This window comes from Euprymna scolopes, chromosome 5, assembly GCF_053919585.1.
Source record: "Euprymna scolopes isolate OS-2025 chromosome 5, ASM5391958v1, whole genome shotgun sequence".
Lineage (NCBI taxonomy): Eukaryota > Metazoa > Mollusca > Cephalopoda > Sepiida > Sepiolidae > Euprymna > Euprymna scolopes.
This window is the reverse complement of record NC_136486.1, coordinates 11235948-11261507: the sequence shown is the minus strand read 5'-3', so window position 1 is coordinate 11261507 and position 25560 is coordinate 11235948. Positions and strand designations below refer to the sequence as shown.

Here is a 25560-nt window from a genome sequence, read left to right as displayed (position 1 = left end):
ATTTCGAGTCTGTAGACTTAAAATTAACAGAGTTTTTGCGCAGGAAAATGTACACACATAGACAGACACACAGACAGATACACAGACACGATCACTTTTATATATATATATATATATATATATATATATATATATATATATATATAAAAGTGATCGTGTCTGTGTGTCTGTCTTTGTGTTTGCGTACATTTCCCTACGCAATAACTCTGTCAATTTTTAGTCTACAGACTCAAAATTTGATATACAGAGTACTAAGATTTGGGAAAATCTATGTGATCCGTTTTCGGCCGGAAATTTGTCTGTTAAGGGGCCAAACTCTACCAAACTCCTTCGATAATTTTATGTTTAAACACTTGAAATTTTAGATATAGGTTCCTTGGACATGGATCTAACGTAATATCTTGATTTGAGCCAAAAACAATAAATGTTAAGGGGTCATAATAGGGGTCAAATTAAAAAAAAAATTCACCGTTTTTTTTGTTTTTGTTTTTTGTATTGTTGTGGAGAACCACCCTCCAAATGGACTGATCCATCGTCCATATAAACTTTACTCCTCACGATCACAGGCAGAGGGTCTAATTCCAGAGAAACAAACCTTGCGCTGGGTTGAATAATGTGCTTCCTACAATAAACAACCATAGGAAAAGAACAAATATATAAGGAAAGCTCGCATATATATGTGTGTGTGTGCGCGCGCACGCGTGTGCGTGTGTACGAGTGTGTGCATGTATATACACAGACGGCAAAAAGAAAGTCTGCACTTGTAATTTTTTCAAAAACTGAAAATTTAAGCTAAATTTAATGTAACTGTTTAAACAAACTATACCTCACTTTATTCACCTTTTATTTCCCTATAATTATACCTGTTTATTTTTTACTTTTAATTGTAAATATTTTAGTGTTCACGTCAATTTAAAAAAAAAAATCAAATTGAGGAGGCAAAAAGAAAGTCCGCACAATGGAAAATTGTTATTTAAATGTAACTTTAGTGCATTAATGCAACACAAATATAACAGAAAGACAATGACCTAGTTAATATTTTGTAGTATAGTCCTTCTGCAATTTCACAGCCTGCAATTTTTGGGGAATTCCTTGAATAAGACTGCAAAAATACTCTGGTGAAAGGGCATCCAACGTTTCTTTAATTTTTATCCAAAGTCCTTCCAAATTTGAAACGGTATAATTGCATACCTGTTGCTTGGTGTAATGGCATACGTGTTCGATAGGTTTGAGGTCTGGAGATTGTGCAGGCCAATCCAAACACGGAATATGATGCTCTTCCAGGAACCTCTTGACATTGCCAGCTGTGTGGATGGGAGCATGAAGATGGGATTATTATCCAAATTTTGACCAAATAGGGTAGAAAATGCTTAGTCAACAAATGAATGTACTTGGTCGAATTAATTCGACCTTGCAAGCGAACTATATGCCCTGGACCATTGGTAATGATAATGATCTACACTAAACTGGACCTCCACCACCTTGCAGCGTTGAAATTGGACACCTAGAATTAAATTCTTCGTCTTTATTCCGACAGATTTACTGCCTACCATCAAGGCGTAGCCTATTGAACTTGCTGTCGTCGCTAAAAAGCTCTTTTGACCAATATGAGGAGTCATGATCTTCATTGCATCTGAAGAAGTTCAGACGGCGCTTTCTGTTCTGTACAAAAATCATTGGCTTGCGTCTTTCAACATATCCTCGTAAATTAAATTCCTTTAATTTGTTCTTGACAGTAGAAAGAGGGCACTTTTTAACAAAATTACACTGTTGTTGGATTTGGGGAGCTGTTTCAAATCTGTTTCTTAGGCTGAGGATCTTGATAACACTGTCTTCCCTGTAAGAAGTAACTCTAGTACAAGATTTAGGAGCATCACGAACACTGCCGGTGTTTTGGTGCTTTTGCACAGTCTTTCGTGCCGTTTTCTCATCACATTTCAATCTGCGGCCAATTTCTCGATTGGATAAACCAGAAAGGTGGAGATTAATGAACTCCTGGCGATCACTAAGAGAAAGTCGTGTCATATGGACAAAATGTTACGTTGTATAACCTGGAACAACAACAATTACGATTAGAGATGCTTTGTTGTCTGTTGGTGGATATTTTAAACTGATTTAGGGGTGATAATTTAAGCTGGTTTTAAGCGAATTTGTGGTTGCGGACTTTCTTTTTACCTCCTCACTTTGAAATTATTTTTGTAAATTGACATGAACACTAGAATATTTCAATTAAAAGTTAAATATGAACAGGTAAAATTATAGTGGAATAAAAGGCGAATCAAATTATACTGAGTAAACAGTTACATTAAATTTGCAGTTTTAAAAAAATTACAAGTGCGGACTTCCTTTTTACTGGCGCTGTATATAAGCGTTTGCTTATTGCAGATTGTAAATCTCTCTATATATTGTTGAACATTTATTCAAATTTAAAAAAAACATTATGAAGTCATAAGGATAGTATACAACATTTTAATTATCAGACAGGGAGTACAGATAAACATGAAAGACCTTATTCCGTGAAGTTTCGAAAAATGCAATTGTTTTCATCAAAGAAAAGAGGTTTGCAAAATATACAATAAATTTTGCAGGTTAATGCATTAAAGAAAACAAACAATAAGAACTTAATCATACTTGCATCAACTTTAAGTTATTTAACAGTTAGTGACATTTTATAGGGGTCCAAAGAGATTAAGAAATTTTATAGGGATCCAAAGAGATTAAGAAAGCAGGAAACGGGAAAAAAGAAGTAAAAGGATTTGGTAAAAGTCCAATGAAAGAGACGGTAAAATCCAGAAATGAGTCAATTGAAAATCCATTGATAATTCATAAGACATGGGAAAATGGTATTAGAAATGTCCAGGCTATATTAAAACTTCCAGAAAAAAAACAGATCAGATTATGCAGAAGTGAAGTTCCATTTTTTATAAAAAGTGTTTGTTTTTTAGGTAACGGATATATATATATATATATATATATATATATATATATATATATATATATATATATATTTATAATTATTATAGCAAAAAAATAATTATATATGTGTGTGTGTATGTGTGTGTGTGTGTGTGTTGTATATTGGTTTATATTGGAGGAGATGATATATTAAAACGTGTCATGTGTTATCTAGTGGATGTAAGATATTGTTCTTTTAACAGACAGATAATTAACGTATAAATCATATGTATGTTGTATGAGGACATGGTATTGACGTGTAAACTGAATCATGTTGTATCAGACTTATCACACGGGATATTTTTACAGTTCATATGTAAGAAGAATAATATATGCTTCATACTTTTTTTCTTGAAGAATTCTTCTGTATCTTCCCGCTGCTCCGTGACGAACCATGAAACGATCAGCACCAACCAATTGAGACATCTGCTCTTATTTGTGAAACCATTAAAACAACTCTTTATATTTTTATAATATAAATTTATTACAGTTGTCTCAAATGGTTTTCACAGGATCTGCAGTTTGTCTACATCTTTGATTCTTACAGCTCGCTCCCTAGCTGTCTGTCCACCCCTGTCTAGACGTCTGTTCGCTCTGGTGGTCAATCCTCAACTCTCTGAATCTCTCCAAAACTAACTACATCACGTCTTCTCTTACGTCACCTAATTACATGTCTCAGACCAACCTAATCCACAACTAGTAATTTGTTTATTCAAAACCCCAAAATAATGTTTACATATATTTTCTATTTTCACATTCCTTTTGCGATTCACACGTCAATCATTTCTTCCGCAATTTAATTCTTTATTCTTCAAATCATAATAATTGATCCAGCGAGCATCCGTCGCTCAAATCAATTAACAAGAATACAATAACAATAATAATAATGTTTTGACCCTTGACCCCGTTTTCCACAGTTAACAGATACTACGCTATGATCACAGCCTAAAGGGTCATAACATTACATATATATATATATATATATATATAAGTCACTTTGTGTGTGTGAGTTCCTTCCACATAGGTTTCGAAATGGTTGATCCTATCTTTCACACAAAGATAAGTAATGTCTGGCAGTGTTCTTAGATATGTTTTGTACAGAAATTCAGCCGATAAGTATTGAAAATCGAAAATATTTTTTGCAGGATAATATATTACGTTGCATCAACCAAGGGAGATAATTCTGACAAAATCAAGGAAGATTAAATTCTCAGCAAATGATTTCTTCTTAAAAAAAAGCAGGGCTATTGTCATCTGGATATATAGCACTGTTGTGGAGTATTCGACTATAGATTGAATGGTTCCCTGTTCAAGCCCCTTAACTTACCATTTTATTTTTAATGAGTTCAATTTACAATAAAAGAAGATCATTTCTTCATTTGCATATTTTAAAACATTAACCAGAAGAGCCGTTTCCAGGGCATTCATCATCAAACCCAAATATCAGCTGACGTGATATTGTAAACAAGCATAGTCGCAATTTAATAAACAACATTATCATCATTATTTTTATTTATTTATTTAGTTAGTTAGTTATTAGTTATTTGCGAATTGATCTACCGAGAAAATTATTCCTCGTAATATATAATATTCAATAGAGGATAAATTAAAATATCATGTTGATGTGTATTGTATGACTAGGAAAGGTCGGGTGTCCACTGGTATATATATATATATATATATATATATATATATATATATATATATATATATATATATGTGTGTGTGTGTGTGTGTGTGTGTGTGTGTGGCATAAAAGTATATCTTATTTAATTACTATTATTATTATTATTATTATTATTATTATTTTTAATGTTATTATCATTATCAATATTATTATATTATTATTAATAATATTTTTATTCGCATTAATACCATATATTATTATTATTATTATTATTATCATTATTATTAATGTTATTATCATTATCAATATTATTATATTATTATTAATAATATTTTTATTCGCATTAATATTATTATTATTATTATTATTATTATCATTATCAATATTATTATATTATTATTAATAATATTTTTATTCGCATTAATATCATTATATTATTATTATTATTATTATTATTATTATTATTATTATTATTATTATATCATTTTATTTTACAATATCTTATCGATTTGACCTTTGAAACATCTACCAAACACCTCCGCCAATTTTGGGTCTAAACACTTGAAATTAGAGATGTAGGTTACTTGAACATGGATCAAACTTTTTAATTTGATTTCAGCCCAAAACAATAAATGTAAAGGGGTCAAAATTGGGGATATTGTTCAAAAGATTTTACCTTTCCGGTCTCTAGCTAGCTATTCGGCCAATTTTGGGTTTAAACAGTTAAGATTGTATATAAAAGTATTCAGAACAGCAGCAAGCTTTTTAATCAGTTTTAGGCGAAATTTTGGCTGCCAAGAGGTCAAAATTGAAAGATTTGACCTTTACAGACTCTATCAAACTCCTCCGCCAATTTTGGGTCTAAACACATGAAATTTTAGAATTTTAGATGTAGATTATTTGGACATGAGTCAAACCTTTTAATATATATATATATATATATATGTGTGTGTGTGTGTGTGTGTGTGTGTGTGTGTGTGTGTGTGTGTGTGTGTGTGTGTGTGTGTGTGTGTGTGTGTGTGTGCACATAAAGTTAAGAACAGTACATAAGGCCCGAGCAAAGCCGGGCTGAACTGCTAGTATATATATATATATATATATATATATATACGGAGAGAGGCTGGCAGACAAACAGACAGACAAACAGATTAACAGAGAAAGAGACAGGGAGATTGATCGATATAGAAAGAGGGGGAGAGATTTTGTTGTTTTTTATTGCTTTATTTATACTGACAATGAAAATCGTAAACTAAACTGTGATAATGGTGAAGGTATTATCAATGATGGCAGATAAATGAAAATAATCGCGAGGGAATAATACAAACTACAAATTCTATTGGTCACTAAACTAAAGTAAACACCTTTAGATATAAAAGAAATAGCTAAAAGCAAATCCACCTATTTAGTCTGATCATTTCCTGTGGGAATAAAGCATGTAAATCCCTGTGTAGATTTCTTGCCATAATATATTGCTACTCCTACATATAAAAGCAATAGATGTGAGTATTCATTCATAAAATAATTTTCTTTTTTACTTTTTCAGTCACTTCCACGGTGTCCAGCATCTTGACCTTAACAGTGATTGCGTGTGACCGATTCTTCGGCATTGTGTTCGCCCTGAAGGCTCACATCACCGAGCGGAGGGCCTGGTACGCCATTATGCTCCTTTGGATTGTGGCTATCGTTGTTGCCGCCCCTTTGCTTTACGTGCGGCGTCTATTCATCACGAAATGGGCCAATCACACGGAACGTTACTGTGTCGACGATTGGGTCCTACTCACATCGCCCCAAAACGCTATGAAGGCTCGACGCATCTATTACACGTTTGTGTCCGTCGTACTCTTTTTTATTCCCATTGTGGTCATGTCCATGGCATACACCATGATCATATGGAAATTGTGGTCGGCAGAAATCCCAGGCGAGCGATTGGAAAACGAACACAGAAATCAAATACGTGTTAAACGGAAGGTATGTCAGTACTTCATTTTATTTGGGGGGTGATAGTTGCATACATAATTGGAATCTCTTTTTACTTAACTCTCTACGACGGTGGTGTTAGACACAAGCTTATTTTTATGTGGGGATATCCGTGCACATAACAGATGTTACATTTTATATCATTACCAAAAATCTGAACTAGATTATTGCAAATCAAATAAAAGGTCACTAAAATTGTGTTTGTGGTCATTTTCTGTCCGTCTCACTATTCACTATATTCATTAATAGTCACCATAATACCATATTTACTCTAAAAATTGCATTAATTTTAGATAGTATACATCAGAGACAATGCCGATCAAGAAAACACCAACTTTGTGGGTGTTGTTTTTGCAGATTTACAGTTTTAACTGGACGCACATACACATACGTAGAAAAGATAACAAAATATTGGCATCTCAGGAATGATTTTAAGACGATGCGATATGAGCAACTAGTCTAATAAAAAATACAAATTTTAAGAAATACTAAGACAAAACCCCTGGAAAACCAAGCTGTGGCGAAATACAGATAGCAGGCATAAAAAATACAACGTCTATCGTTAAAAAACACTAGGATATAAATTCAAACCGTAATGAAACTCAACAGTAAATTCTTTGATAAGACAGAGGCGCATTCAAAATAATTCTTTTTCAAAGTTTTGAACACAATTGAACTATGATACTTGACTTTTGTATTTTAAAATTTAATTTAAGCAAATAAAAAATAATAATTATATATAATCAGCAGTAGGTTCGCTACGGTGCAATATAGACTACAATATATTGTCGACGAAGACACTGCAGAGGGCTTTTGATGAAAGTCCATTACATCATTTTAATTCTAGAAAATTCTCTAAAATTTAAGGCATAAGCTTAAGGAGTTTTAAAAACGAAATACAATTCACTGATTCTTGTTTAAATGATGGGGAGTGACGGTGGTTTAATTATTAATGGCACGAACTAACGACCTTATCGTCCTACGTTCGAATCCAGTTCGTTTCACGAAAATTACTTTCACTTAGAATGTTGGCAACCTTCACGTAATCCTTCCCGTGATCCCCGATGTATTTCTAGAAATAATTTTGACTAAAAAATTTCTGGGAAATTAATGCCAACAATAGAATCTTTGAATTCATACTATATGATCATGTTGTTATATTTTACTCACGGTCACCCCCTAACAAGGCATGTCGCCACTTGGACTTAAGTTGATACTATTTGGGATAATGCCTAGACAAGATTAATGAGATGTTGATTTATGTTACAGTTAAACTTCTGCATATCAGTACAGTCAGAGAAGCGGGTAGCAGGAAAAGAATTCCAAAGTCTAGCTGTTCGAGGGAAGAAACTATTACAGTAGAAAGCTTTCTGGAATTAGGAATCTCAGCAGTGAAAGGGGTGAGATTTTGTTGCCAAGCGGGCTTGTCGGGGATATGTACGTCGAGGGGGATACAAGTGCAATAGGTTCATCAGAGTACATTTGCTTTAAATATTTGTAAAACAAGCACAGAGATGCAACATTGCGCTAATAGGACAGGGTTTGGAGCTTAGTTATGATTATGAATTGGTGTCTTATGATTGTGAATCAAATTTAATGTAAATCTGAAATATTTGAATTTTCAAATGAAAGGATCTATCTTTATTATGTCCATTAAAATTATTTTTAAAATATTCAAAGAACTTGTAATTTGGAGAATATTGGTTAAAATCTGATAGCAATTGGAATTGTATGCATTTAAAAAGTGATTTTTACCCTTTTTCCCCTCTTTGCATAAAATATATTAAACTCAATATAACATTACGATCCTTTACGCCTAGAAGCTGTCTCACAAAATTTATAATGGTCAGTTAATGAGTTTAAGCATAAATCCTCTACATAAAACTATATAAATGTGTGCACATAGGTAACTTTATATAGTATGAAGGATATTTAAGCGGAGATGCGTGTATTATTATGTACCATGGTTGTAAGATGGTGGTTCGCTGTGATCTCAATTTACAAAATCGGAAAATTCTTCAAATCTCAAGTTCTTCAAAATATTTTAATCTTTTTACGATAATTTTCATGGTGCCATTATCTACTTTTGCTCCAGCATTCAATCATGAAGTAGTAACAGAATACGCAACTTCGCTTACTGAAGATGGCCTGTCACACTCGAAGTGATTACTTCTCAGTTTCATGTACCTTTATAATGATCTCTTGAACCACCTGAGATTGGTTTATTTAACATTTCACATCGTTAAGAAGATTTCTCTCTATGATGGCATTCGGAAAATCTCGTCCTCAAACCGGATGTCAAAGAAGAATAACGTGAATTCGTTACCTGAGAAGAGAAAGGAGACCGAATATACATATTGGTATAAAAGCGATTACATCATTTTAATTCTAGAACATTCTCTAAACTTTAAGGAATCTTAAAGAAAAATTGAAATGTAGTGAAATTTGCTTAATTGGTCTCAAATAACTATGGGTTATGTTTAATTTCCCCCACTCTTTATCTGTGCCTAAATCAAAACGTGGATCCCATGAACAAAGCTTCTTTCTTAGAACTGCACGCCTGTGGAACTCTGTTCCGTCTGTCTGCTTCCCACCTGACTACAACTTGGATGTCTTCAAGCCCAACGTTAGCAAATTCCTAATGAACCGCCCTCTTAAGTAAACACTTCATTAAATCTCCACACTAACTTACTGTATTTTCAATAACCCTTATCCCTGAGTGACTTCCGGGCCTTGATAAGTGGTGACCACCGTGTAAAAAAAAATTAATATAAATCTGAACTATTGAATACTTAAATGAGTGGTTGTGTCTATATTATGCAAGGAACGAAACCGGAATGGTCGTCTGTAAGAATTATTTATATTTAGAGATGCTATAGTTCTTATTGAAACTTTTTCAATAACATGGCTGTTATGGAGACATTCTCAAAAAAACATGGCGACGAAAAGAAGTCTAGACAAAGAGAGGTATAGGATGTTATTGTTTGCTTTAATAGTAAATGGTTTTGGAAAAACTAATTAGCGAAGACTTGATAACAATCCGCGTTGCTTACAATTTACGAGCTATTTCTACCTCTCCCCCTTTTTACCCTCTTTACATTAAATACATTACACTAAATATAGCCCATATTTCCATCCCTTACGCATATGAGCTGTCTCACAAAATTCATAATGGTCAGTTTATGAGTTCGTGGATGAAACCTGTATATAGGAATATTATGGTTGCTATAAAAATATTCTCAAATAAAAAAAAAATGTGGCGAAGAAAAGAAATATAGACAGTGAGAGGATGAGAGAAACAAAAAGAGAGAGAGAATGAAAAACAAAGAGAGGGAAGGGTAGATAGACAGAGATAGGGAGAGAGTGAATGTTTGCTTTAATACTAAAATGTGTAAAAAAAAAACTAATTAGCAAAGATCTGACCTTTCAAAATGAAAACCACGTAAGTATATATTTTTTTCTTTTAGGCATTCATAAATGCAACTAATGAACTTCATCTGATCACAGCTCTAACACCAGACACTCCATTAATCAAGAGTACTAAAACTCCTTAGACATTTCGGCGGTGGAGTTTTAGCTCCATGAAATATTAGCCCCTGGATTTGGGGGAATTTCGGCTGAAGTGAAAGGCAACAAAGATAACTAGAGATAACGGAATACAGGGTGTCCAAAAAGTCACTGAAAGGTTTTGAACTTAAATAGATTCTTTTTTTTTTTTTTTTTTTTTTTTTTTTACACAGTGATCACCACTTATCAAGGCCCGGAAGCCACTCAGGGATAAGGGTTATTGTAAGTACATCACGTTAGTGAGGAGATTTTATGAAGTGTTTAATTAGGGGGGCGGTTCATTAGGAATTTGTTAACATTAGACTTGAAGACATCCAAGTTGTAGTCCAGTGGGAAGCAGGCAGACGGAACAGAGTTCCACAGGCGTGCAGTTCTAAGAAAGAAGCTTTGCTCATGAAATCCGCGTTTTGATTTAGACACAGATATAGAGTGGGGGAAATTTTTCACAGTGGATTCAGCTAAACGGGTGTTTTTCGTGAAAGATTGGCGAGGGGGGACCAGGGATTGGAGTTCAGACGAGCACCTGCCATGAAAATAACGATAAAACAAGGATAGGCTCGCAACGTCTCTTCTGTGGGAGAGAGGTTGCAGGGTAGAGAAAAGGGCATCCCCCACTAAACCACGAAGTCTATTTTGTACTCTGTCAAGGCATGATAGGCTGTTTTTGGCAGCTCCTGCCCAGATATGGCAACAGTATTCCATCCTTGGCCGTACTTGGCTTTTATATAGATAGAGAATTGCATCAGTAGTGAGATATCTTCTGGAGCGGTAGAAGGATCCCACCATCTTTCCTGCGACCTTGGCCACAGACTTGATGTACGTGTTCCATTTCAGATCAGGAGTAAAGGTCAAACCCAGAAGCTTGTCAAAACACGGGGCCTCACCCAGACGAGAGCCATCCATCACAATTGATGCCAGCTGGGGATCAGAGCGTTGATGATGTATGGATAGGAGTTTGGTTTTGGATGCATTAAAGGTAACTAGCCACATCTTCCCCCACTGAACCACGCGCTCGAGATCAGAGGAGAGAGAATCCGAGAGAACTTCGTCATTTACAGCCTTTGATGTGTTGCCGTAGATGGTCGTGTCATCAGCATAGATGTCAACGAATGATTTAAGTATGTGTTTAGGGAGGTCATTGATGTAGATCAGGAAGAGAGTTGGGCCCAGGATTGACCCCTGAGGGACTCCAGCATTTATATTGCAGGCCTCCGATTTTTGTCCATCTACCACTACTCTTATGAGCCTATCAGAGAGAAATGATTTAATGATTGAGAAAACATTTCCAGTTATACCGTAGCTGGAAATCTTGTGAAGTAGACCCTTATGCCATACTTTGTCAAAGGCCTTTGATATGTCGAGAGCAATTGCCCTAGAAAGGAAGCCTTTGTCAAGAGATTCACTAATCCTGTGGGATATTACCGTCAGCACATCTGCGGTAGATCTTGCAGAGCGGAAACCATATTGTGTGTCACTAAGAAGGTTATTCCTGCTGAGGTGGTTTACTATTTCTCTATTTAATATTGATTCAAGTAACTTACTCATAACACAGAGAAGACTTATTGGTCTGTATTGAGAGGGAGATGACTTATCACCTGAATTCTTAAATACAGGGCAAACTGAGGAGGTCTTCCAGGGGGTCGGAAAGCACTTCTCCTTAAGGCAGCGCTTAAATAGTTTCGTAAGTATGGGAACAAGTTCTGGTTGAAGCTTTTTTAACACTATAATTGGGATGCCATCAGGGCCAGTTGCTTTACTGGAATCTAGGTTTTTTATTAGCTTGGCGACCTCATGCACGGATATTTGTATGTTACCTAGCTTGTTCTGTGTTATAGGAGGAAATATGGGGAGTTGATGGCCTTCGTCGCATAGGGTAGAATTAGCTGCAAAGTTCTTTGCAAATAGTTTGGCCTTGTCTGATGCTGACGAGATAACCTCTGGTCCATTGATAATGGTTGGGATAGAACGCACACTTCTGTTCAAGATCCTATTTGTTATTTGCCAAAACTGGTGGGAACCAAGCCGCTGATCAGCTACCTTGGATTTAACAGACTGGGCATATAGCTCTCTTGCATTTTTTATTACTCTTTTACAGTGGTTGCTGACAGTCCTGAAAGCAGCTTTAGTCTCAGTGCATCTATTACGTTGGTAGTTATGGAAAAAGTGATTTCTGTGCGCGATAGCAGCAGCACATTCTGGGGAGAACCATGGCTGGCTGTTAGGTTTTTGTTGGAATTTTTTAGATGGTATGAATTGGTCTATGCCTACAATTAACCATTCGGTCAGATCTGATACTATAGAGGACACTTCCTTTTTAAACATGGAGTGCAGAGGTAAATCAGATATGAATGTACGGAAGCTATCCCAGTCAGCCATAGAGTATCGGTATACAGTACGGTGGAGGGGTACGTCTGATGGCTTCTTACATTTTGTTTTTATCTTAACTGATACGACGGAGTGGTCGGAGGATCCTAAAGGAGAATGAACGGTACATGAACATAGCTCAGGGGAAGTTGAAAGAAAAAGGTCTAAGAGGCTTGCATATTGATTGGGTGTATCGGGCACACGGGTGGGTTCGCGAACAATCTGAGTGAGGTCATAAGCAATGGCAAAATCATGACAAAACCTCCCCTCATCATCTGTCTTATTTGAATGGGTTAGCCATTCCACGTTATGGACGTTGAAGTCACCACAGATGTGGATGTTAGCCGAGGGATGTGAAGACAGTATGTGGTCTATTTTCTCAGATATGCTCTTAAAGATAGTAACTCCGCTGTTGTGGGGCCTATAGAGGGCAAATATAAATACAGTGGTGTTAGCAAGTGCAACCCTGAAGCACATATAGGGTAAATTAGGATCTTCTCTAGAGATATCCCTGCCACATGGGAAGCCATCCTTAATGTAGGCACATATTCCATGCCCATGGCGATCTTGGGAGTCAGATTTAGCTGTTAAATTGGAGTATCCATTAATTATGAACTCATCTAGGGAAGTGGTCGGCCCTATTCCAGTTTCACATAGAAATAATATGTCCGGTTTCGTCTCCTGTAATTGGGTTTCAACCTCTGGAAGGTTGGAACGTAGACCCCTGATATTGGAGAAGGAGACCTGGTAGTAGGGGTCTACGCTGGAAGATGGGGTTCTAGGTTTAATCGAGTTTTTATTCTGGAGATATTTCATGTTGAGGTTTTGGGATTTGTGGAATAGGTCGGCATACTTGGTTAGAGCAGTACAGAGAGGGAAAGTAAGAGAGAAAAAGACAGGAAATTTTTTTTTTTATTTGTAGCACACGAAAAGGTAAAGCCGTAACAATTACCCACTAGTATGGCATCGAGAGGCCCCACCAGAGACTAATGCATGGTCCAGATCCACTCACCAAATGGCAATACAGCAGTCCCAGTACTTTGCGCCTGCTGATAGGACAGCCTCCTTAGTGGTTAATCCAAGGTTCGGGTCCCTGACTATCAGGCGGATAACGTCAGCCCAGACAAAACGTTTACCTCCAGCACCCTTACTAGTGACATGGCAACAAGGACAGACAAAGACAGAAAAATATCCGACATCTCAGACTACTGGTCACCAAGTAGTACCGACCTTTAAGCAGCTTTTTCTTCACCCTTTGTCAGAAACATCACTCATTGAATGAGGACTGAATGACAAAATAGGAGAAGCGAGAGTTACTGGAGCTGCCGATAACACATCCACTGTATTATCTACTCTCCATTTAAAAAAAAAAAAAAAAAAAAAAAAGGGGGGGAGGAGAAAGTGGAATGGGTACAAGTGACTTATATCTAAGTAGTAAGTCCGGTGCGAACTTAATAATTCATGACACTTTTGGTGATAATCTCCCCTCCCATATTAATGGGTGGAAGTTTGTCGGTTATCTATCTAGTTTGAATCATTAAAGTTTCATCTTATAATTAATTAAAATCCAATAATTAACTATTATCAATTTGTAAAGACTGCTTAATATTAATTTACATTAGAGTTTAAATAATTATTCAAGGTTTTAGTTTAGGAGGTCCGTTTTAATGAGTGACTTTCTTTGCATTGTATTATATTTCGAATGTACTTGAACATAAGGCTAACTATATAAGGTAGAATTCGAAAAAAAGAAGAAAGAATTTCTTTATTTTTTATATATTTCTTTAGTTTTCACACAATCTGACTAAGGCATTAACAATCATTTTGTAAAAGAAATGCAAAATTCAAACCATTTTTATTTATGAAAAATAATGACTTTTATTTGTTGCCCATTTTCGGCTCTCGCTATGACAATGTCAAATGGCCACCATATTCCCCAGACTTTACCAGCTTCAACTTTTTCTTGTGATGATATCTTAAAGAAATAGTCTTTATTAATAAACCTCAAATCCTTCGAGAATTGAAGGAAAGCATCAAGAACTAAATAAGGGAGTCTATATAATGTAAGTGTTTAGTTTGCTAATAAACATCTGATAGTGATAATTTATTGTTGGTGTACGCTACCCATCTTCAGGAGAAGATAATGCCTGGGAAAAAGATATCACGACAATAGACAATATACCCAGTGATGAGATGATAAATGAAGGGATTATCTAATAACACTAAAACAGATACTTCACTCACAACCTCCAAGGAAGATTGTTATCCTGACTACAGAACAAATACTATACTAACTTCATCACACTAAAACCAAAATGGCGGTGCTGCCGACGAGGATGAGATAATAATGAATGAATACATACTACACTACATTTGTCCACAAGATAATGTTCTTTGATGATGATCTCATTTTAACAGAATAGATACTACACTGCCTCTTTTGATTAAGCACTGAAAAATAATATAACAGTACATTAATAATATATTAATAAAGTAATAGTATCGCTTCGGTCTCAGACAGAAAGATACACAATTTCCATTAATACTAGATACACGAGCCGTGTTTGAAAAGTAAAAGGAATGGTTGCACACATAATTTATTTGAATTTCAAACAATAAACTTCCTTAGAGTAATCTCCCCTTTCTTGAGTTTAATTAACTTTATCGTCATTTTCTACTAGACTTCCATTCGCTGCTGAAAAGATTCTCTCGAGATGGTCTTCAGCTTCGGCGTGACGTCACTCTTGATACCATCCACCGTTTTAAAATAGTCTTGATAACCCGGGTAATATCGAGGCAAAGACAAATTCACATATAATATAATGGTCCTTTATATTATTGAATAAAATAAAATAATATAGTTATATGATTTTGTACAAAAAAGTTAATACTAATCGAAGAGTAACAAAAAGAAATTGGTTAAAGAATCGGGCCAAAAATATGCGTGCGTCAAATAACTGAGATTATATTATTCATTAAGAATTTAAAAAAAGGAGACAGAACTAAAAAAAATTATTAGGATACTGTTTTCTTACAATAAAGATATTTAATATAAAGATAATTCGCAATCAGTATTTAAGAAAACTAAAGAAATGTACAATTCGCCTCATTAGAGAATGTTAATGAAGAGTTTGAAATACTTGAGAAAACGCCATACTATCAAAAAGCTGAATTCAGTCAATGGGCAGCTCCTGCTGTCCATGTCAAAAAGAAGTAAAAAGAAAGTTGCGGCGATAGAGTAGGCACACGCAGAAAACAAAGGAAATTTGCGCAACACCTGAAACAGACAGACTCACTTCTAAAGAGATCTTTGAAACCGTCTTGGATCAATCGCTGTCGAATGTGCGGATGTGGTATAATTTTTCAAAATAGATTCACCTCGCTAAAATTGAACCGCGCAACATATTATAGCTTGCTTTCATTAAAATCCAAGAACCCAGTTTAGCAGTACGACGTAAGTAAATACTCAAAACAGAGGCAGAAAAAGATCGTGGAGAGAAAGTTCTGTTTCGGGAGAATTCCTAAAAGTTATGGCAGTGAGAACATTCTAACAGAATCTAGAACAACAGATCCTCATATATGAGATCTCATATAAGAATATAGCATTTAAACTTCGGTTCAGATACTTTTACCCACAGCTATATCGGAGTTTCCTTAAATGATAGTTTTGCATCTTCCTATGGATCAAGCAGTCCTGTTTTTATTAACAGTGAAGAATGTAAAATTTTTGTCTGATTGCATCCAGCCATTTTCTAACTATTAGCAGATATGCATTTGTTTGTGAATGGATTTTATAAAAACATACGTTGAATCTTTATTCTTTATTTGTTTTTTTGTTTTTTACTAAGTCGCATTTTTCCTGGTCTCTGCGTTTAAAGCTTAAGTCCATCCAACAATAATAAAAAGATCATTTCAAGCTACAACAGGAAAGGATCATCCTATCAATGGTTACGTTTTAAATAACTACATAAAAAACAAATGTTTGTCTTTTCTTATTCAATTCAATTCAAAAATATTGTTGGCTTGTATTCTTTAATCCGCAACATTAAAAAAACAAATGCGTCGATGCTTGACAATCACGCTGCGTGATATTAGATGAAAAACACAAAAATATCAATTTATTTGCGCTACAAAATAAAAAATCACAGATTGAAAAACCAGATAATACAAGACGTGTGATGACGTCCTATTATACAGCAAAAGGGCAACTATCACACATGGTATTACAACAAACGAAAAGTTTCTAGTACCCCTTGCGGAGTAGAGCATTGAGGGCGGATGTTATGGAGACAGACCCATTCACTCGTAATGGACTCTTCTAACGAGTCCAATATTATCTGGGGTTGGAGAATATCGCGATCTAGCTCGAGAATAAAGATGGCATAACAAAATAATTGCAACTTCTCTCACAATTTTCGGATTTTTTAACCATGTCCATATGGCTTTATTTTCTTTTAAAATTGATAAGTGCTTTTTTCTTCTGATGAGTTAAGGGCGAAATAAATTCAATAATTGGTATAAAAAATTACATGAATGATTTTGCGCAATGAAACAGATGCAGCTCAACGTACTTAAGAAAATAAATGTTAAGATTATCAACGTCTTGAAACTTGGAATATAGACTTTTGTCATTTATTTGTTGTATGCTCTGTAATTACATTGAGCTTCATAAATTAAAGGATTGGTAGAAATAAAAGGTGAAATAAAATTGCATAAATATATTTCCCCGTAGAGAAATAGGAAAATAAAAAGGAACAAATCGAGTTATGTGTCTATTTTTTAAGTGCATTATTCTCTCATTTATTGCAACATAATCATTCCTTTGACTTCAAACAAGCAGAAATAGTTAATTTTTTTTTCAAAATAAACCGCGCCGGAGACTTCTTGAATCAGCTCTCTCTAAACCTCTCGCGCCATAGAAACATCTCCTCTAATAATTAATACATGTAATCTCTGTCAATAAATTGCATAACAAAAACACACTCATTTCATTTCAGTTACACACCTATATTTGAATTTTAACGGACATATCTTTTTGTAGAAAGGATATTAACTGCGTCATGTGATAACAAGCAATCTACGAAAGATTAATGCAATGTAAACGTAGTCACTAGTTTTGTCTTCTCTGCGCCAGCCTCTCGATCAAAAGGTTCTCAAGTCCTTCGCCACCCTTATTCAAGGCACGCCTCTATGCTGGTCTATCTTCGGCTAGCTCCTCCCACATATTCACATCGATGCCAATAGCCATCAGATCCCGTTTAGCCACGTCTTTAAAGAGCAGCACCGGGCGACCGCGGTTCTTGATCCATTTGCCAGTTCGCTGTAGAGGATATCCTTAGGAAGACGGCCATCGGGCATTCTGCGCAGGTGTCCAAGCCAGCGCAATCGTCGTATCTTGAGTGTCTGGAACAAGGAGCGGCTGCCGGCACGTCTTGGCACCTCTTCGTTGGTTATTCTATCCCACCAATTGATGCCCATGATATGTCGCAGGCATCGGAGATGGTAGACGTTCAGTCTTTTCTCGTGACGAGCATACGTGTTCCAAGTCTCTGATCCATACAGTACGGTACTCAGAACACAGCATTCGTAGATGCGGCATTTTGTGCGAGGAGTGGGGTATTTATTGAACCATGTTCTTTCACGCAGTCGGTTGAAAGTAGATGCTGCTCTACCTATGCGCGTTTGTAGCTCCTGTTCAATGGATACTCTCTTGTTGAGGTTGGATCCAAGATATGCAAAGTTCTCGACAGTCTCTAGTTCGTGGCCATTGATGGTGATTGGTGATGCGTCACCCTAGTGCATCACAACTGTCTTCTTCACATTGATTACCAGTGCGAACTCCGCACAATCAGCGCTCAATTGTCAAGCAGCCGCTGGAGTCCACTTGCGGAGTGTGAGACCAATGCAGCATCGTCTACAAACAGCAGCTCAAGTATTAGGATTTTTCGAATCTTGGTTTTGGCGCGTAAAAAATTTCTCCAGCAGAGCGAGTATGAAGGAACACACTGTCTTCGTCCTCGTGATTTTCAAAAGCGTAGTGCAGACGAACTGAGAAGAAGATGCCAAACAGTGTGGGAGCCAACACACAACCTTGCTTGACTCCACGGCACATGGGGAAGTTGTCAGATATGTCACCCTCGAAGAAGACTGCAGCTGTCATATTATCATGGAGCGATCTTATCAAACTAAGAAGAGTTGGTGGACAGCCAAACTTTTGTAGGATGGCAAACAGACCATCCCTACTGACCATGTTAAAAGCTTTCGTGAGGTCCACAAATGCGATATGGAGATGTCTACGTTGTTCTCTGCATTTTTCCTGGATTTGACGCACTGAAAATATCATGTCCGTGGTTGAGCACCCGCTGCGGAAGCCGCATTGCGATTCTGGATAAACGCGGTTTGCAATCTGCTGGAGCCTTGGAAGGAGCACTCTGGTAAAGACTTTGCCGGTGACACTGAGTAAAGATATACCACGGTAGTTATTGCAATCTCCTTTGTCTCCTTTCTTAAATAAAGTGACAATTTTAGCATCTTTTATAGCTGTTGGAAATTTTCCGTTGCACCAACTGGTGAAGAGGAGGTCGTACAAGTGCGGGAGCAGGAACTTATCGCACTTGAGCAGGTCTGCTGGAATCTCGTCGGTACCTGGGGGCCTTCCATACATTCGTGTATTGGAGGGTTACTTCGAGTTACTTCGAGTTCTGACATGAGAAAAAAAACGGTCAATTTTTTTAATTTGACCCCTATTATGATCTCTTTACATTTATTGTTTTGGGCGCAAATTGAGTTATTAAGTTAGATCCATGTCCAAAGAACCAATATCTAAAATGTCAAGTGTTTAGACCCAAAATTGTTGGAGGAGTTTGGTAGAGTTCTCAAAGGTGAAATGTTGAACTTTGCCCCCTTAACGGCAAAATTACTGGTCGAAATCCGATCAAATCGATTTTCCCAAATCTCAGTATCCTATATATCAAATTTCGAGTCTGTAGACTGAAAATTACCAGAGTTATTGCGAAGGAAAATGTACACAGACACACAGACGGACAGACAGACACACACACACACAAACACAGACACGTTCACTTTTATATATATATATATATATATATATATATATATATATATACTAGCATGGGTTCCTGGCGTTGCCCGGGTGTTTGGAGGTGTATGCTAATCAAAAAAAAAAAAATAGCTGTCAATTTTTTTTTAATTTGACCCCTATTATGACCCCTTATAATTTATTGTTTTGGGCTCAAATTGTATTATTAAGTTAGATTCATGTCCAACGAATCTATATCTAAAATTTCAAGTGTTTAAACCCAAAATTGTCGGAGGAGTTTGGTAGAGTTCTCAAAGGTCAAATCGTTGATCTTTGACCCCTAACAGCCAAATTTCTGGTCGAAAACTAATCACATGGATTTTTCCAAATCTCAGTACCCTGTATATCAAATTTCGAGTCTGTAGACTGAAAATTACCAGAGTTATTGCGAAGGAAAATGTACACAGACACACAGACACACAGACGGACAGACAGACACACACACACCCATAGACACGTTCACTTTTATAGATATACTAGCATGGGTGCCCGGCGTTGCCCAGGTGTTTGGAGGTGTATGCTGAGCAACAAAAAAAAAAGTCAATTTTTTTTAAATTTGACCCCTATTATGACCCCTTAACATTGTTTTGGGCTCAAATCGAGTTATTAAGTAAGATCCATGTCCAAGGAACCTATATCTAAAATTTCAATAGTTTAGACCCCAAATTTTCGGAGGAGTTTGGTAGAGTGCTCAAAGGTCAAATCGTTGAACTTTGACCCCTTTACAGCCAAATTTCTGGCGGAAAACCGATCTCATAGATTTTCCCAAATTACCCTGTATATACCCTGTATATCAAATTTCGAGTCTATAGACTGAAAATTGACAGAGTTATTACGAAGGAAAATGTACACAGATACACACACAGACACGTTCACTTATATATATATATATATATATATATATATATAATATGTGGATATTTACAAACTTCGTTACTATGGCGTGAGAAGGTTTCGGTTTGCAGTTATTAATAACCTCGATCGACTCGGACGAAAACAACTGTCCTTTCTATTAGATTTTCAAATCGAAAACGCAAAAAAAAAGTGAAAAAGTTTTGTTTTAAAATTAAAGTTACATGATTCCATTTAAAGCAATATTTAAAAAATCGCGTTTGTACATTTCCAGCTAAAAGATTAATAAAAGAATCAATTTTTCAGATTTATTTCATCTGTGTTTCTTTGGTGGGGGTGGGAGAACAAGAAAAATGCATAGATTAATACTATATTAGTGGGTATATAGTTGAGATAAAAGGGAAGCGAAATTATTTATTTAATAGGAGAGTATTTTTTAAATTTTTATTTGTATTTATTTTGGAATGATTTATATATGTTGTTCTTAAATTCTATAGAACCAAACAAATTTTTAAAACTGATATTAGAATTAAATTTAATAATAATAATAATAATAATAATAATAATAATAATAATAATAATAATAATAACAGTAAAGGTACTGGTAATGATTGGGGGCAAGGTTTAGTATTTCCTACGTGCGCTCTTGAGCTTCGTTCAGTCTATCTTGGCCACTTCAAAGTACTCTGCGTCCCTGTATATTAATGTCCCTAACTGCTTGCGATCAGATGCTAGGGGTTTCCAACTGTCAACAGGAACATGAAAGTTCACCAAACTCACCTTGATGCTTTCAGGAAAACGTATTTTGTCTTGTGCTGGGATTTTTTGCCAAGAAGGTGCTCACCATAAAACAACTGTTTGGGAGTCGATAGTTATCAAGCCGGCTAAGATGACCCGCCCAACGCATCTGGTTCTTAATAACAATCGTGGCAATACTGTATCCTGTCTACTTTAAACCAAGAATGTGTCTAAAGCAGTGCTGATGAAAACTCTCGAGCTCTTCCACATGTGACCGGTACAAGGCCCATGTTTCAGAGGCAAAGAGTAGGGATGGCATTACACATGTTTGATATGCTGACATTATAGTTGTCAGAGTTAGATCACCTTCAGACCAGACGATCTAGTAACCTTCCCAATGCGTCTGATGCCTTGCTGATTCTGTCTTATTTTCCGCATCAAGACTGTCATCATTTAATAAGGTACTACGAAGGTAGTAATAAATGTTTACGACTTCAAAGCGCTTTCCATAGACGAAGATATCAGATTCTACACACAAATCACCAAGAGTGGGAGTGTACATAACCTCAATCTTTTTAATGCTCACTGTCAGTTCGTAGCAGGTACAAGCATTTATGAATGGATCCATCACCAACCGCATATCTGCTGGGGAGCGTGTCATCAGGTCAGCATCATCAGCGTAAAATATCTCGCTAACAAACCCATCACTAACAAGTGTTTTAGCGGGAAATCTTTCCAGTCGTTCGAAATCTAATCTAAACACCCATATCACAATCGTGGAAGCCATACTAGATCACAGCAGTCAGAGCGAAAACAATGTTGGTGCAAGTATATCACTCTACTTCACTTCATTATCAACGGCGAATTCTTCCGATAGCCGACCAATGAAGTTGACGCAACCTTTCATACTACGATGAAGTTTCCGTAAAAGCAGATGTACAGCCAAATTTTTCCAGCACTTTCCAGAGCACCTCACGGTTAACTGTGTTAAACACCTTGGTTAAATGGAATGTGGAAATTATCGAGGTATCTCGCTGCCGACTGCGGGTGGAAAGGCACGGCTCTTGCTAAACCGATGGGAATGGTATATTCTTCCAGAGTTCCAGTCTGGTTTTAGAGATGGACGATGGACCGAGATTATGGTGTTTTCTGCTAGTATTGAGCAGCATATGCCTCTTTGCCTGGTGTTTGCTGACTTAACTAAGGGGTTTATATATATTACGCATATATAATCCGAATACCAGAGAATTAGTTGGCTGAAGCGTAATGAAACAAAAACTATAAAGATGAGGATAATCTGCAAAAGGAATGAATACACAAATGATGAAGCCTCATCCCAAAGGATTCTACAAAAATAAAAATGAAATAATATATAATACCATTCAGTAAAGACCCGACAATGAAAGACCAGATAAGAACACAAAACTAGATTTATAAGACCATAAAAGCCAACCTTGCTCGCCTTTCGAGGCCTGTGGCCTAGTGGATATAGGCGTTGAGTATCTACGGTTTCAGTTGATCATTGTCTGACGATAATGGTTTCAACCCTTTCCAAGCAAACTTAGTTGACCAAAAACATGGTCAGACGACAACAACTATGGAAGACGGTAATTACTGGGGATACGATTACAAGACTCAGCATCTCTATCTTAACCAGCTAATGAAGGCCAGAGGATGAGTTGGCCAAAACGTGGTGAAACAATAACTAAAGGATAAATACATGAAATAAAAATTTAACAATAAAATTTACAACTTCAAATTCTCGCTTTTCTAGCGACCCCATGCTTTCGTTAAATTAAACTAAATACGAGGGATATGAAACATAGAGTGCTAATTAATCTAAGCTACACCACTGCATTAGGAGGTTCTCGGTCAGCACCTGCCCTGAAGGTAATATATGACCTTCAACTATCCAATGATAGGGTTATTGTGCATCGGTACAAGTATGCAGTCAACAGCGAACATGAGCAACCATTACTGCGGAGGAAATGATAACCAGCTGCTGCTCGAGCGTCGAACATCAAGTAGTGTACGTAATTGGCCGAGAAAATCATCTGTTGGGTTGACTTCGAGAAGAAGAAGTGTCAGAGAATTTGCTTTTATTACGTTTTTGAATTTTTTGGATGAACATTGGTTATTCGTATAATTTAGATTCTTCGGACTACTGTTTTCACCTTGATGACTCGTAGGACGACTCAAAGAAGCAGCACATATGCTAGACGACAATCATTTACTAAGCACACTTAATATAGAATTCCACGATATAGAAACCGTCATTTATAATAATTAGGTATTAAATATACTAATAAGTAAATAATTACAAAAATAATAGCACACACACACACACACACACATATATGTATATGCATATATATGTGTGTGTGTTTTATTATTATCGTATATATATATATTGTATATATACATATATTATATATTATATACATATTATATATAATATCTTCTCTTCTTCTCTTCTTCTCTGCATAAATAAAAAAAAAATGAACTCATTTTTCCCGTGTGAGTTTGACCTTAATAGGATTAAAAATCAAGGCATTACATGCAAATGTAATGTGTACAAACTGCAGCACAGGATCTGAGGTTTGCTATAGGCCTATTATCCTTACACTTTCTCGATAACCGTACATATATTTCCCGGTGAGAGTTCACTGCCAAAACCGGTTATATTCAATGGAAGTTGCAACATCTTTTCTCTCTATTAGATTTCTCCTTTCCCGCTCTCCATTTACACCGCATCGGTTGCGTTCACAAGAACATTACGAGGAAACACCGGTTTAGAATCGTACAAAGTTATTTATGCTGTTTTTTTGTGTGTGTGTGTTTTTTTTTTATTCTTCTTTCCCTGATTTATGCTTTCTGTTTTTACCCTAAATAAAATAAAAATAAAAATAATATAAAAAGAAAACGTGATTATTATTATTATTATTATTATTATTATTATTATTATTATTATTATTATTGTTGTTGTTGTTGTTGTTGTTGTCGTTTTCTTTTTTTAGTGTAAGCCGCAACCTGTGGGACTAACCAGTTTTTACTTCCGGTTTTAGCAACTCTAATCTTGAAATATAACTATACATTTACTTATTATTGCTTGCAACTAAACATTTACTTTTACACAAAGAATTAATTCTTTACTTTTTATTATTACAACGCAACGATACCATGAATTCACTTGCATTACACTTAAATTAAAATTTAATAAAATAAATTCATTTAGAATTCGATAAAACAAAAAAAATCCAATTATAATTCGTTCACTGCGGAATTGATATTTGACCTAATTCACTCTTTAGTTAATTCATCACGTTTTTTTTTTCTTTCTTTCTTTCTTTTTGCGCTTCCGCCTCAATGAGTCGAGCCCATCAAATGTTTTGGTGATTTTGCACCGCCGGACCGTTCATTTTTTAAAATGTTTTTTTTTTCACGATTTTTTCTTGATAATTTTAACATTGTTTTCATAATATTTAAACAGGGTTATTACTTCGCTTTGTTTTCATTTTACCACTCCCAACCACACACACATCTAAAAACCCGGGCACCCACCGCTAGTCATATATATATTATTGTATATATATATATATATATATATATATATATATATATATTATATATATTATATTAGATTATATATATACTATTGTACATATATTGTATATATATATATATATATATATATATATATATATATATATATATATATATATATATATAATACTAATAATTAGTACTAAACTGATATTAACAACTAGAAATAAAATAGGTTTAAGGTTCCCAAAATTCGCGCTAGAACTGTCCGCAAGGATCTGTGGCACAGTGGTTAGAGTACTTGGAAAAATCAATTGTAAACGTGATAATCTCCTGAACGTTGAAGGTTCAATTCTCAGCGTGAGGGAATTGCTTAGGAACTCTATCCAATCATGGCTGACGGAATGTGAGCTTGCTATCCCCGTGAATTAAATACTTCCGTTTGAAATGCTGCCCAGATTCCCAAGTTCGACAAAATACACATGAAAATCACGTCGGTGAAACATTGTGAAAATGACAATAAAGATAAGAACAGTAGTCCGAAGAAGCCAAATAATACGCTTTTACGTGTTTACTATTTAAGCCAACTATCTTAGACCTATATTCGTCCTTCATCTCCTTCTCTCCCTAACTCTCGTTTTTTCTCGCACTCTATTACTCGCTTTCTCCCATTACTGTGCTGTCTATTATTTGTTATTTATTTCTCCACATATCTCTGTCCCTTTCTCTGTCTGTCTGTCTGTCTGTCTCTCTCGTCTCTCTCTCTTTCTCTCTCTCTCTCTCTATCTGTGTGTATATATATATATAGTCATCCCCAGAATGTTTCACTGTATCACAG

The 25560-nt window shown here is 35.7% G+C and overlaps 1 protein-coding gene across 2 annotated transcripts in view; it reads left to right on the top strand.

The window, feature by feature from the left end:
• LOC145276706 (QRFP-like peptide receptor) overlaps positions 1-25560 on the top strand; it is a 983229-nt gene that overhangs the window by 653688 nt on the left and 303981 nt on the right. For both annotated transcript variants that reach the window (XM_080127903.1, XM_080127904.1), the window contains one exon: positions 6126-6550. In XM_080127903.1, the coding sequence (XP_079984029.1) occupies positions 6126-6550 (425 nt within the window). The remainder of the gene's footprint in view (positions 1-6125; positions 6551-25560) is intronic.